Source organism: Gadus morhua, chromosome 10, assembly GCF_902167405.1.
Source record: "Gadus morhua chromosome 10, gadMor3.0, whole genome shotgun sequence".
NCBI lineage: Eukaryota > Metazoa > Chordata > Actinopteri > Gadiformes > Gadidae > Gadus > Gadus morhua.
In genome coordinates, this window is record NC_044057.1 from 12,550,862 (window position 1) to 12,566,305 (window position 15,444).

Consider the following 15,444-nt stretch of genomic DNA (forward strand, 5'->3'; position numbering starts at 1 on the left):
GCAGAACCCGAGAACGCCACAACAAGGTGGTTTCTCAGATGTTAAGACATGAGTTTAAATATTTAAAGCTTTATTTAGAAAGTCAACAGGCCGTCGTCTGACTGATTGATTCCCCGGCCGGCTGACACTTTGAGACGGTGCTCTCTCCATCACCGGGCGCTGTTCCCAGTACACTGCTGAATAAATAAATACCACGCAAATGCAACCCCTGCCTCTCATGTACTGTGTACTTTTACAAACGGAGGATCACTGAGGTTAGAAAGATCTCCAAAAGGTTTAAATAAGTTAATGTTTCATGTTTTCATCTGGTAACGTTCCATCACAGCACCCTCGCAAAGTACCAAATGGTTTGCTGCCTTTTCAAATGAAATACGATTTCTTGTTCCTGTTTGCATAACTCGTGTGTTTCAGTGATGAGGTGTTCAAGGCTCTTCATCCAAGGGTTTGTTGTTCTCTGTTCTGTTACCTCAAAAGAAGACTTCAGAACAATCCAACAGCTGGCTCACCTTCTGGAGAAATTTAGGGAGGACGTAGGAAAATTAATTCTAAAAAAATCATTCCCTCTTCACTCCGTCCCCTGATTAGATTCTGTTTACTGTTCAGGTTTAATGAGGGCACTGGAATCATTCTGGTGGCACTGGAAAGATTAAGGTTGAACTGGAAGTATCCTGATGGGCACTGGAAATATTCTGGTGGCACTGGGAACATAACTTGGGTCACTGGACACATTGTGGGGCCCGGTGAAGGGTTTCGTCGGTCACTGGAGACCAGAGGGGCAGTGGATCCGGCCGGATGACACAGGACACCGCGGTGTTGGGTGACGTCACGGTGATGTCACATGGGGGTCAGAGAGCACCTTAAGGTGCTGAGCGGAGAGACGACGGGCAGATCCTCTCCTCGACTCGCCCACGCCCGTGGTAAGACCTGCACCTCTCCGGGGAAACCTCGTTACGCCGCGACCAATTAGTCTGTTAATAAGGAGAGTTGCGGTTGTGTACCTAAGTGGAGTTTGAACTGTTCCTCTGTCCAGGAACCTGCACCACCTCTCCTCCACCTCGTCTCCACCTCTGCTCCACCTCCTCTCCACCTCGTCTCCACCTCCTCCACCTCTTCTCCGGCTCGTTGGTCTCAGCAGGATGGTGAGTAGGACTCCTCTGTGGAGGGCTTTGTGTTGCTGTCCGGCTAGCTTCATGTATAGTATCTCGGTGTGGAAGGTCACGTGCTTTTGGCCCCAGACTAGTATTGGTCGACTAGTAGTTGTTTACCTTTGTGATCCACCGAACAGCGTCTCACTAACTCTCTCGGACCACCAGGTCCGGTCGGGACAAGACCCGTCTTCGACACTAAATATGAGGATTTGTTTCTTTAAAGGGGGCATATTATACCACCAGGTGTGGTCTAGGTCTACCAGGTCTACCAGCCTACCCAGTGGACTGAAGTAAACGTTGCTCATCTGTCCAGCACAGATCTAGGTGGACAAGCCCACTAGTGATGTCATATGGGGCATATTTTTGAAACGGCTTGTAAGGCTAATCACACTCACACCTGGTGGTATAATATGTCCCCTTTCACTTTTTGTAAGGTCTATGGATGGAAGACAACGTCTGGGGGGGGGGGGGGGGGGGGGGGGGGGGGTGGATCGTGATCAGAGTCCTGCAGCCGCTGTGGGTCTGACCCGGGGATTCCACCGGACGCGTTACGGCAACGTTACGGCTGCGGCACGTCTTGGCCGCGACTTTGCCCTGCTTGCATTTCCACCGGGCGCGTTAGTGCAACGCTGCCTTGTGAGCCAGCCGTATTCCCGCGAGATCACGAGATCCCGCGATAATCCTAAACCTAATGTACTCACCTTCCACTCCCAAAACTACTGCAATTAAATGCCAGGCTTTGTCCTTTCTGACATTGTGGGTCTGCGGTTCAGCAGAGCGGGTGTTGATCTAAAGTCGTGTTGTCACGCTGAACGCTCCACCGGAGCGGAACAACAGACAAGTCTCGGCTCACCTCTACCGCCCCAGCCCCCCCTCCCCAACATCGTGTGACCGGAGCTACGGGGGTCCACCGACTGCTCCATCTCTTTCACATTTTTTCCATCTCCTGGCCGTGTTGGGAGGTCTGGGGTCTCTCTCTCTCTCTCTCTCTGTCTCTGTCTCTGTCTCTCTGTCTCTCTGTCTCTCTCTCTGCCTCTCTCTCTGCCCCTCTCTCTCTCTCTCTCTGCCTCTCTCTCTCTCTCTCTCTCTCTCTCTCTCTCTCTCTCTCTCTGCCTCTCTCTCTGCCTCTCTCTCTCCTACCTCCTCCTTCTCTGCTCCTGTGGGTGTCTCTCCTCCTCCTCCTCTGTGTGGCTCTGCTCCTCCTCTACTCCTCCTCTCCTCCTCCTCCTCTCCTGAGGAGGCGTTGGACTGGATGGGAGTGGTGCCTGATGGGGGGTTAATGGAGCAGCAGTCTCAGGCGGTGGACCGGCTCAGATCCACGGCCATCTGAAGCTGAGCGGCAGGACTGCAGAGCCATTAGGCTGCTGGAGAGAAGCTCACGGTCCTCATTGTAGATAAGGAAGGTCCTGGTCTGTATCTCTCTCTCACACACATTGTTATAATGTCGATTAGTACTATTTCACATCCTTCCAACCTACATACCGGCTGGAGCCACTGGTTCTGGGTTCGATCCCCAACGTCCTCAGTGTACCTGTAGGCCTTCTCGAGCAAGATGACCCCTAACCCCTACCTGCTCCTTAACGACCTGTCTGTACTGTCTAACCCCTACCTGCTCCTTAATGACCTGTCTCTGTAGTCTCTAACCCCTACCTGCTCCTTAATGACCTGTCTGTACTCTCTAACCCCTACCTGCTCCTTAATGACCTGTCTGTACTGTCTAACCCCTACCTGCTCCTTAATGAGCTGTTTGTACTGTCTAACCCCTACCTGCTCCTTAATGACCTGTCCTGTATAGTCTAACCCCCACCTGCCCCTTAATGACCTGTCTCTGGACTGTCTAACCCAGGGGTCTCAAACTCACGGCCCGCGGGCCAATTGCGGCCCGCGGGACGATATTTTGTGTCCCCCTACTTGATATCAAAGTTAAGTGTTAGTGCGGCCCGCACGTTTTAATTTTTTTTTTTTTTTTTTTATTTTTGCCGAGTCGCTGCGCTTGCCCATTGGCCTCATTTATAAAGCTTGCTGCGCACAAAAACCTTGCATAAGACGGAGGTGAAATGTGCTAGGCCAACGGTATGGCTTCTCCCAAGTCTGTGTGCGCTGGAGATACGCCCTTTCTGTGTGTATCTCCTTCCAAACACCATGCACCTGACCGGGTTCTCTCCTGTGTGACTCCTCTGATGTATTTCGATCTTGCTGAAGCATCTGAAACTAACCGCTTAGCAACCGAGTTCCTGAAGTTGTGGAGCTTCATATCCCTGAGCATGAAATGTGCGTCAGTTTTTTTTTCACTGCAAACGTTGGTAGGCTATTTATAGAAAATGTCTATGTTCTGACATGATTGATTGCATTTTATAACTGCATGGGCCTGGATACGTCGGTAGGGGTGTGTGTGTGTGTGTGTGTGTGTGTGTGTGTGTGTGTGTGTGTGTGTGTGTGTGTGTGTGTGTGTGTGTGTGTGTGTGTGTGTGTGTGTGTGTGTGTGTGTGTGTTCCTGTGTGTCCAGTGGGAGAGGAAATATCGACGTGTGAAAGAGTGTTTTGTATCAAGTTGAGGCCGAGTTGAGGCGGGTGTCGCTGAAAATCTCTGGGCTGTTCACTCGACGTCCTCCGTACAGGACGTCAAGTGGGTGTGGCCTATGCAGTGGGCGTGGCCTAGTGGGCGTGGCCGGGGTGACGTTATGGCTTCGGCTTCTTCACTTAATTAAAGGTGAAGAAGGAGCAGCCTTCAATAACGTCATGCTCCCCTTGTGGCTATGTGAGGGTAACGCAGCTTATATGTTTGGTCCTACTTCCTAGTGGACAAGTGAGGGAAGCTTAGATTTTTAAAATACGTAACACATCCTAAAATGCGATTTGAACGTTATATCGCAGTAAGTGGGTACAACTTCGGTGACGTAGCCCTCTATTCTTGAATTTTCCGTACTGGTTGTCTGCAGTAGGCTTTCAACGAGGTCGACCACTTGCAAACCCTCTTCTGTAAACTCTTCCATTAACATGGAGGCTTCCGCTAATACCATGGCCTTCGTATCCATTTTTTTCGTTTACAGTTTGTTTAGAACGGTGTTCAAAAATCGTTCAGAATTAATTGTTTAATGTCAACGCGTTCGTTGCGAACGTTCGCCTATGTTCGCTGAACTTGAACGCACCTCAGGTCTTACTGAAGGCATTTAATGGTCAAAATATTGTTAATAAATACTCGAATATATTCGAATATTAATATTAATAAACAAACAAACTTTGAATATGATTTTTGGGCAAAAGTCAAAGCCCTAACACACACACACACACACCAACGTTTGCGGTGAAAAATGCAACTGCACATTTCACCCCGTCTTCGCAAGGTTGTTGGGCGCAGCAAGCTTTATAAAAAAAATATATATAAAGCCCTGCATGGGCCCTGCAGGAGCTGTGTGAGAGGAAGCGCTGCCAGGTCTCTGGCAGTAAGGAGTAGGCAAGATGTTCAGAAGGACACTTCATGTTCTGAAGAAGGTTCATGTTTTAAAGTCGTTCATGTTCAAAAGAGCCATTCATGTTCAAAAAAGCATTCATGTTACAGAACTGTTAATAGTAAAGCTTGAGAAGACTGGATAGTTGTACTTTTTTGTGGAAAACTTGATGCGGCCCAGCCTCACCCAGAATCTGCCACCAGCGGCCCCCAGGTAAATTGAGTTTGAGACCCCTGGTCTAACCCCTACCTGCTCTGGTCTGGTCTGGTCCTAGGATTACCGAGGAACTGTCCGTCCCTTCGTCAACTTCAACCCAAAATCAGATGCCGAGTTCCTGAACAAGGCTATGAAAGGAATAGGTCAGTCTCCTCTTTCTCCTCCTCTTTTTCCTTCTCCCCTTCCTCCTCCTTCTCCTTTTCCCCTTCCACCTCCTCCTCCATGTATGGGTTTTAGATTATTGTTTGACAGTTTGACCTTTGAACTCCTATCCCCCCGTCAGTCCCAGAGACGTTAAAGTGTCATTCTCTGGTCGTTAGCTTGTCGTTAGCGTGTCGTTAGCGTGGGCGGAGCCAGGATGACTGAGCTACCAGCTCTCTACATCTCCAACCCATTCATTGTGTGTAAATATTACTTTATTGTAACCGTCCACTTGTTTCATCATTTTATTTTACTGTTTATTATTGCTTTTCTTTTCTATTTCTTGTTCGAAATAAAAACATTTACAATAAATTGAATTCAAACCTCACCTTAACCGTCTCTGACCTTAACTTATACATCTATACCCTTAACCTAACCTTAACCATCTCTAACCTAAGAAATAGACTTATGCATTGATAAATCAATTATTAATTGATCAGGTATTGATCTATTGAGAGATCCGGTATTGACCTATTGATAGATTAGGTATTAATTGATTCAGGTATTGATCTATTTATAGATCAGGTATTAATTGATCCAGGTATTGATCTATTTATAGATCAGGTATTGATTGATCAGATGTATTGATCAGGAACGGACGAGGATGCGGTGCTGATGCTGCTGACGGCTCGTAGCAACGGCCAGCGACAGGAGATCAAAGAGGCCTATAAGAAGAGCTACAAGAAGGTAGGCGGAGCCTGAAGACACACCCCATGCACTATGTGGGCGGAGCCTGAAGACACGCCCCCATGGCTTCGGGGAGTTGTTATAGAGGGATTATCAGTCTACGTCTTTATTTCACTCCCCACTCTACGCGCATGTCGTTGGCAGAAAGAGACAAGACGACAAGAGCCGCAATCATGTCATGTTGTGCGGTTGGTTGCACAAACCCTTTTAATTAGACTGATAATCCCATTTATTCTACTTCTTGCTTGCCACCATAATGAAACAATTCAAATACTTTAATAATTATGCTTTTTCTTATTTGTATTGCATGCTTATCAAATGTATACTCTGTTTGAGTTAATCTCCCTTCAAAAGTAGTCCCCTTTAATTACGATCGATCAAACATGTTTTTGACACCTCGAAGGGCATTATCCCGCTTATACCATGGTCACTTGCCAAAGAAAAGAAATCAAGATCAACCATTCATATTTCCATGAGTTTTACAATCCAAATACAACGTTTTTCACATAAATAGGACGGACTGTAGCTACGACTTGTCAACGGGAGGTATTCTAGTCCGCTGAGCTATGAGCCAGAGAGCTAACGTTGTGGATTGTACATATTTATAATTCGATATTCGTCCCAGCCTTCATACCACAGATACTCGAGGGTCAATATAACCGCGTTGTCTGATTCATTCATTGTCACAATTTACCAGCTCTCGTTTTGAAGAATAATCACCGCGCGATTTGTTTCAATGGAAATCGCCACGGTCTATTCTTTCAACATAAAGTCAGTCCCTCCAGGAAAACGCGATTATGCGATCGCATAATTCAACGCATAATCAGTCAAAGTCCGCATATTCATGCGGGGGCAACATTTTTTCAAATATGCCGCACCTTCACCACATGCCGATTTCTGCGGGGCTTGCATTATTTCATAATCCCGCATTTTCGTTGCAAAAGTCACATATATCGTAGCAGACAGTTGAAAAATGTTGCGTTTACTTCACACAACATCAGCCATTTCCCCCTGTTGCCATGGGAACGTTATGAAGTGACGTAATCACGCACATTTTTTCGCAAGCTCCCGCTATTTATGGAAGTTCCCGCAATTTCATCGCATAAAATTGCATAAATATGCCGCATATTTCATCTCATTTTTTAAGAAAACGTGCCGCATAATCAAGGATTTTTCACACATTCACAAAAAAAGCCGCATTTTTCTGGAGGGGCTGTAAAGTGTGCCTATTTATAATTCGAAATTCATCCAAGCCTTTATACCACAGATACTCTAGGGCAGGGGTCTCAAACTCAATTTACCTTGGGGCCGCTGGAGGTAGATTCTGGGTGAGGCTGGGCCGCATTAAGTTTTCCACAAAAAAGTACAAATATCCAGTCTTCTCAACCTCTACTATTAGCAGTTCTGTAACATGAATGCTTTTTTGCGCCGCAACTTTCTCTGTGCATATAAGACACGTTGGGATGCCCCTGTGCTCTACAAAAAAGTATTCCGTCTCCCACTTTTCCTGAAATAGTCTGTGCTCGTCACTAACCTTTCTATTCACGGCAGGTTTGAGAAAGACATGACTGGGGCTGGAGAACAGGATATATTTTCCTGCCACTTTGTGTCACTCCGGAATCACGTTTCAACCAAGCGACTAATGTTGCTTATTCGCGTTAGCAAACTTGACAACAAGCCCCTCCGGAAGGGGTCCCAACCCTTTCACAGCAAAGGCTTTATTTAAAAAAAAAAATATATATAAAGCCCAGGGCTTTATATATCTATTTTTTATAAAGCTTGCTGCGCCCAACAACCTTGCTAAGACGGGGTGAAATGTGCATAAGCATTTTTCACCGCAAATGTTGGTGTGTGTGTGTGTGTGTGTGTGTGTGTCTGTGTGTGTCAAGCCCGACCCGGCCCGTGCATGTTCTGTACGAGCCCGGCCCGGCCCGACACATTAACTGTAATTATGAGCCCGAGCCCGAATTCAACCCGAATTTTTTTTTTAATACATGTGTAACTTATGATATATAAATTTAGATTAATATGTGTCGGCCTCAACTTGATACAAAACACTCTTTCACACGTCGATATTTCCTCTCCCACTGGACACACACACACACACACACACACACACACACACACACACACACACACACACACACACACACACACACACACACACACACACACACACACACACACACACACACACACACACCTACCGACGTATCCAGGCCCATGCAGTTATAAAATGCAATCAAACCTGTCAGAACATAGACATTTTCTATAAATAGCCTACCAACGTTTGCAGTGAAAAAAAACTGACGCACATTTCATGCTCAGGGATATGAAGCTCCACAACTTCAGGAACTCGGTTGCTAAGCGGTTAGTTTCAGATGCTTCAGTAAGATCGAAATACATCAGAGGAGTCAAACAGGAGAGAACCCGGTCAGGTGCATGGTGTTTGGAAAGAGATACACACAGAAAGGGCGTATCTCCAGTGCACACAGACTTGGGAGAAGCCATACCGTTGGCCTAGCACATTTCACCTCCGTCTTATGCAAGGTTTTTGTGCGCAGCAAGCTTTATAAATGAGGCCAATGGGCAAGCGCAGCGACTCGGCAAAAAAAAAATAAATACAATTAAAACGTTCGGGCCGCACTAACACTTAACTTTGATATCAAGTAGGGGGCCACAAAATATCGTCCCGCGGGCCGCAATTGGCCCGCGGGCCGCGAGTTTGAGACCCCTGCTCTAGGGTCTATAGCATATAAACGCGTTGTCTGGTTACAGTTTAAATAATTTTTCACAATTTACCAGCTCTCGTTTTGAAGAATAATCACCGCGCCATTCGTTTCAATGGGAATTGCGACGGCCTATACTTTCAACATAAAGTGTACATGTTTATAATTCGAAATTCGTCCCAGCCTTTATAGCACAGATACTATAGGATCTATAGCATATAACCAATTTTTCTGATTACAGTTTAATGTGAATTGCGACGGCCTATACTTTCAACATAAAGTGTACATGTTTATAATTCGAAATTCGTCCCAGCCTTTATAGCACAGATACTATAGGATCTATAGCATATAACCAATTTTTCTGATTACAGTTTAATGTAACAGTAAGCTGACAAAATTAACACCGCAACTGCCAATTAGCCACATGGAGATAACCATTGCAACCGGTCAAACAAATGATCTTTTCGCCACCTTTCTGCTCGCGCATCAGCCGTGTTGATAAACAAATAACCCCCCTTATAGGGGATCATTTGTTTAATTGAAACCTTTGAAACCTGCTACAGAAAATGTTATGATTTTCTCTTTATATATTGTTCAGATCTGCAGAGATGTAATCCAGAGACAGTGATACTGTATTGATTCCTAGTGATCTGTGTTCTCAGGACCTGGTGAGCCATCTGAAGTCTGAGCTGGACGGTTTGTTTGAGAGTCTGATCGTAGCGCTGATGACCCCCCCGATCCTCTACGATGCCTCGCTGCTGAACAAGGCCCTCAAGGTACTCAGCCGGCCACTGTTAACCTGCTGACATGTTAACCTGCTAACGCAACATGTTAACGTGCTAACACAAAATGTTAGCATGCTAATGAAACATGTTAACCTGCTAACTCAGCATGTTAGCATGCTAACTCAACATGTTAGCATTCTAACTCAACATGCTAACATGCTAACTCAACATGTTATCCTCATGCTATAACAGCCTGGTTATGAGAACAGCCTGGTTATAGTAACAGCCTGTTTATAATATCAGCCTGGTTATAGTAGCAGCCTGGTTATAGTAGCAGCCGGGTTATAGTAGCAGCCTGGTTATAGTAGCAGCCTGGTTATAGTAGCAGCCTGGTTATAGTAGCAGGCCGGTTACAGTAGCAGCCTGGTTACAGTAGCAGCCTGGTTATAGTAGCAGGCTGGTTACAGTAGCAGCCTGGTTACAGTAGCAGCCTGGTTATAGTAGCAGCCTGGTTACAGTAGCAGGCTGGGTACAGTAGCAGCCTGGTTATAGTAGCAGGCTGGTTATAGTAGCAGGCTGGTTACAGTAGCAGGCTGGTTACAGTAGCAGCCTGGTTATAGTAGCAGTCTATGTATGTCTAACTGAGGATGGAGTGTTCTGATTGGTCGTCAGGGTGCAGGGACGAACGATGAGGTTCTGATCGAGGTCCTGGCGTCGCGGAGCCCAGAGCGGCTGAAGGAAGTCATCAAGACCTACAAGAAAGGTTTCACCTTCATCTCATCCCTCCTCCTAGACCAGCTGCTCCTCCCCTCCTCACCTCCTCCTTCTACTCCTTCTCCTTCTCCTCTCAGAGTTTGGCGGGAAGCTCGAGAAAGACATCATGAGCGACACGTCGGGCCACTACGAAAAACTCCTGCTAGTCCTCCTTCAGGTGAGGAGGGGGGGAGGGAGGAGGAGGGAGAGAGAGGATGAGGAGAGAGGAGGGGGGGAGGGGGGAGGGAGGAGGGGGGGGGAGGAGGGGGGAGGAGGAGGGAGGTAGATATACAGCTGGATTTGTACTTCCTGGAATCACCTTATGGTGACACCTAGTGGTGTCTGACATCTGATCTGTCTGTCTGATCTGTCTGATCCGTCTGATCCGTCTGATCTGTCTGATCTGTCTGTCTGTCTGTCTGTCTGTCTGTCTGTCTGTCTGTCTGTCTGTCTGTCTGTCCGTCTGTCCGTCTGTCTGTCTGTCTGTCTGTCTGTCTGTCTGTCATCTGCCTGTCTGTCATCTGTCTGTCCTTCTCCAGGGGAGCAGGGAAGAAGGGGTTAACGAGGGAAAGATTGAGAAAGACGCCAAGGTAGGAAACCAGTTTTACGAAGTCTTAAAACCAATAAATAACCAGCCTACACTGAGTCTTAAAACCAGTTTACATCGAGTCTTAAACTGTGTGGGGGTGTGGGTGTGTGTGTGTGTGTGTAGGACCTGTTTGAGGCAGGAGCCTCCAAGGTGGGAACAGATGAAGAGGTGTTCATCTCCATCCTGGGCAAGAGGAGTCATGAACACCTCAGACTGGGTTTGGTCTTTCTCTAGCTACCCCCTAACAAACTGCTGTCCACTATCCTCCTTACTATCTTTACTAACCACCCCCACCCCCTACCTCACTGCTGTCCACTAACCTCCTTACTATCTTTACTAACCAGCCCCACCCCCTAACTCACTGCTGTCCACTAACCTCCTTACTATCTTTACTAACCACACCCACCCCCTAAGTCACTATAGTAACCAAACTCACCTAAGCTAAGTCTAAGCTAACTCTAAGCTAACTCGCCATAACCCAGATTACTGTTTGATATGTACACTTCAAAACATTTAAAATAACAATAGTGTGAACGTGACTGAATCGTTTATGATTGAATATGTACAGGATGTTTCCCTCACCACGTGTGTGTTACATTATGTATTGATAGATATTTTCATTCAGGTTCAGGGCGTTCAACCAAAGCGACTTACAATAAGTACATTTGTCATAAGAAGTGAAACAACAATATATGGCTGTCGGCACAGTAAGGATGCTCATAGAACCAAGTGGCAAGTACTAACAGTCACTAGGTTAACCCATTCCCCGTATACAACAAGATAACTAGGATAAGATGCCACACAAGTACTAATATTTAAGTGTCACGACGTACAACACACAATTAGTGCGTACATTAAGTGTCAGGTCATACCACACACAATAAGTGGTAGCTTTACGTTCTCCTCCAGTGTTCGCTGCCTATAAGAAGCTGGCCGGGACTGACATCGAGGAGAGTATCAAGAGCGAGACCACCGGTAACCTGGAGAACCTCATGGTGGCCATCGGTGAGGTGAACACATTAAAGGGATTCTTCACCGATGCAGAACCGGCATTCTAACATTATAAAATCGCTATTATAATATAAAAAACTGTTTTTTCTTCCCTCAGTCTAACCCAGTCTGCCCTTGGCCCAGCTGTCCTCCTTACATTTCTCCTGACCTGACGTCAAATGACGCGTCTGACGTCAGGTCAGGAGAAATTTGCTTGCCTGCTAGAAGGGCCGAGGGCTACAAACCACTGGTTCCGCAAATTTGTAAACACAATGTCCGCCATGTTTCTCCACCACTTAGCTAGAGAACTAGACCGACACAAACCTCCGACCATGGCAGATGCAAATTTGCATGAGGAAAAACCGAAGTGGAGACCCGTGTATTGATTCTCGGCCATGTTGGAGAAGGAATTGGGGGAAGAAACTTTGGCTTTGACTCTCTGAAGTCCAGATTGAACTGCAACTTCAGATTGATGTGTAAGGACCAGAGAAGTCGGAAAACCCAACGCATTCGTTTATTCATAATATCGTCTCAAATGACTCCGTCGGGTTCTCCGACGTCTCAGGTTCTTCCACTTCCACATCAATCTGAAGTAGACTGAACTCTGACATAGAGGAGAATGGGATTGTTGCCCGCGATTGTGGACCGCGATAGTCTTCCGCCAGCACGATTTTGGTTGACTCCTCCGCTCCTGAATAACATCTCCAGCAACGGAGAAGTCTCGCTCGCAATCGCAAAACCTGCGACCGACACGTGCTGTTCAGGCATCCGACCCGACCAGCACCCGTGTCCAATACAGTACATACATTATTTTTCCCCCGTTTCATCGAAATTGTGCGGTTCACCCGTCGGGTAAACCGAACCCGTGCAGGAGTCTGGCCGAGATAAACCCCACTACGAGTCTTTACCTGTTTTGGAAGTATCAGAGACGTCCGAGAACCTGACGCAGTTTTTAATTTATAATATCATCCGGAGGCGGACACAGCTTTTGACCGTAATATTATATATTGTATTATATCATATAGATACCTATATTTTATATCATATTATATTATTTAGATATAGAGCTCCGGGAGTCCGCAAACGGCAACAATCACTTCTCCTCCATGCTGCAGTTAACTCTGGACTGCAGGGAGTGAACGCTGATGGGCTGTTATGCTACATCCCTCAGGGAGTGACCACTGATTGGCATTGTGGGAGCTGTCGTTTTCAATCCACAAGTGCCGAAAGTCACTGTCTGCCATTTCTCGATCAAGGAGGCACAAAATTTGAAATTTATGTTACTATTCGACTAAATATATGACCCACTTTCAATGCAGATTCATGTCTCCGCCGGTGAAGTATCCCTTTAACACATGAAGGATAAACACATGAAGGGTGACCACATGAAGGATGAACACACACACATGGACACATGATAGATGGACACACATTAAGCAGTAGTATACGCTGTTGTAATACAAGTATAAATAGTGTAGCAATGGTGTACTATACACTATTCTACATTATACTCGTAGTATTAATAGTGCAGTGTTGATATTAATAGTATTAGCAGTAGTAGTAATATTCTTAGCAGTAGTAGTAATATTATTATTAGTAGTAGTAGCAGTAGTATAATAATAAGTGTTTTTTTTTCTTCTACCAGTGAAGTGCGTTCGAAGTGTTCCCGCCTATTTCGCTGTGTCGCTTTATGGATCCATGAGGGTAACACACACACACACACACACACACACACGCACACGCACACACACAATCGTACTTGATTGGTTAGTGTGCAGGGGTGTTTCTAAATCTTGTCTGTGATTGACCAGCGTGTTTCTAAAGCTGGTCTGTGATTGGCTTGCATGTTTCTCAAGGATGTCTGTGATTGGCCAGCGTGTAGGGGTGTTTGTAAAGCTTCTCTGTGATTTGCCAGCATGTGGGGGTGTTTGTAGAGCTTGTCTGTGATTTGCCAGCGTGTGGGGGTGTTTCTAAAGCTTGTCTGTGATTGGCCAGCGTGTGTGGGTGTTTCTAAAACTTGTCTGTGATTGGCCAGCGTGCGGGGACGGACGACGGGACCCTGATCCGGGTCATGGTGTCCCGGAGCGAGGTGGACATGTTGGACATCAGAGAGGTCTTCTGCCAAACCTACAAAGTGTCGCTGTACAACACCATCCAGGTACACTATCTATACCTATAGATTTTACCTCTCCTAGTGGTTCACCGAGATCCATACCTATAGATCTACACCTCTCCTCTAGAAGTAGTTCACCTAGATCTGTCTCCTCTCTAGAAGTAGTTCACCTGGATCTACCCCTGTCCTCTCTAGAAGTCGTTCACCTAGATCTGTCTCCTCTCTAGAAGTAGTTCACCTGGATCTACACCTCTCCTCTCTAGAAGTAGTTCACCTAGATCTGTCTCCTCTCTAGAAGTAGTTCACCTGGATCTACACCTCTCCTCTCTAGAAGTAGTTCACCTAGATCTACAGCTCTCCTCTCTAGAAATAGTTCACCTCTCTATGTTTGTCTGCTCTATACTAGCGCCAACGTAGCGTGCTGTAGAGCATTGACCTCGCGGTGACGTAGCATATTGTAGCAGAGGCTTAGCTGTTACGTAGCGTGATGTAACAATTACGTAACGTGGCGTAGCGGTGACGGCACGCTACAATCCAGCGTTGATGTTATCAGTCATCACTACTTAATTCAACCAACCGCCCCCCCCCCCGCCCCCCCACACTCCCTTGTGGTCTCCATGGCAACTGAGACGGAACGTGAGTGGTCTGAATTCGTAACCCAACCTCCCCCCCTCCCAGGAGGACACCAAGGGGGACTATGGGAAGGCTCTCCTCTACCTCTGCGGTGGGAACGACCGCGCCAGAGACTTCTGATGATGCCCCCTCTGGGAACGGGACCTGGGCCGGGACTGGGACCTGGACCGGGACCAGGACCGGGACCGAGACCACCTCCTCATCGACCCCCGTCTGTTGTCGTGGACGTCAGCCATATCCGGGAGTTTCAGAGCGATGACCCCATCACATCTCAAGCTTCCCTCTGAACTTCTTGAGCTTTAATGAGCCCGTATCATCTATACATATTAAATCTAACGATATGAAGGAGATTCATGGTGTGTCGCTGGGCTCTGTCCTCGTTTTTATCTCATTAAATGTCTGTTTGGTTAACGTTGACCATCTCTATTGATTTCCCTAGTCACTCCTCTTCTACGTCACGTGACACTGATGGATGCATGTGTGTGTGTCTGCATTTGTGTGTGTGTGCGTGTGTGTCTGCATGCTTGCACGTTAATCGCTTGAGAAGCGGTGAGTGAAGGTGAATTATTAAAGTTGTCCATGTAAGCTCGTCTGCTGCTTATTAATTAAACCCCCGGTCGTGTTCGGTGAGTAAGGGAAGCTGTTCCCTGGATTGGTCAACAGATTGAAAGCTTTGGAAGTGGAAGTCTTCTGATGAACCACAAGGGGGTGGAAGAACCTGTTCTACTGACTGAGGAACATGACCACTCACAATCGCTAGGTTAACCCGTTCCCGGATAGCTAGGATAAGTCGATACAAAAAATGCCAAGTACTGTCTATATGCAAGGACGTACAACATAGAATAAGTGTGTAAGTGTGTACACTTCTGCATTGGTTCTTATTGGGTGGGTCTAGGGTTTGGTCTTTGGTCCTAGGCATTGGGTATTCAATAGGCTCTAGGGTTCAGTATCATTTTGTGTACATTTGTGTAGAGAACGCATCACAGTGTGCTAGTTGCGCCCTCTGCTGGGGGTTACCGGCGCTGCCAATCAGCGAGTCAACATTAACATCATGTGAAATGTGTCGATGCTGATTCCCAGTGGCCGCTGTCTGCCATTACTACCTAACTGAATATGATGTGTACTTTAATATATGTGAAATATATGCTAGGAGACGTTAGTCTCCTCAAGATGAACACGTGACTCATTATGAACACATGTCTTTCTTTATGG

General features: G+C 46.5%; 1 protein-coding gene across 1 annotated transcript; it reads left to right on the plus strand.

The window, feature by feature from the left end:
- The first annotated feature begins 440 nt into the window (after positions 1–440).
- Positions 441–14,647, plus strand: anxa5a (annexin A5a). The gene is made up of 12 exons (XM_030367381.1): positions 441–1,139; positions 4,871–4,955; positions 5,606–5,700; positions 9,092–9,205; positions 9,827–9,917; positions 10,006–10,085; positions 10,447–10,497; positions 10,620–10,713; positions 11,406–11,501; positions 13,132–13,190; positions 13,522–13,644; positions 14,278–14,647. Exons 1-12 carry the CDS (start codon positions 1,137–1,139, stop codon positions 14,350–14,352), a joined length of 966 nt encoding a protein of 321 aa, XP_030223241.1. The 5' UTR covers positions 441–1,136; the 3' UTR covers positions 14,353–14,647.
- The last annotated feature ends 797 nt before the right edge of the window (positions 14,648–15,444 follow it).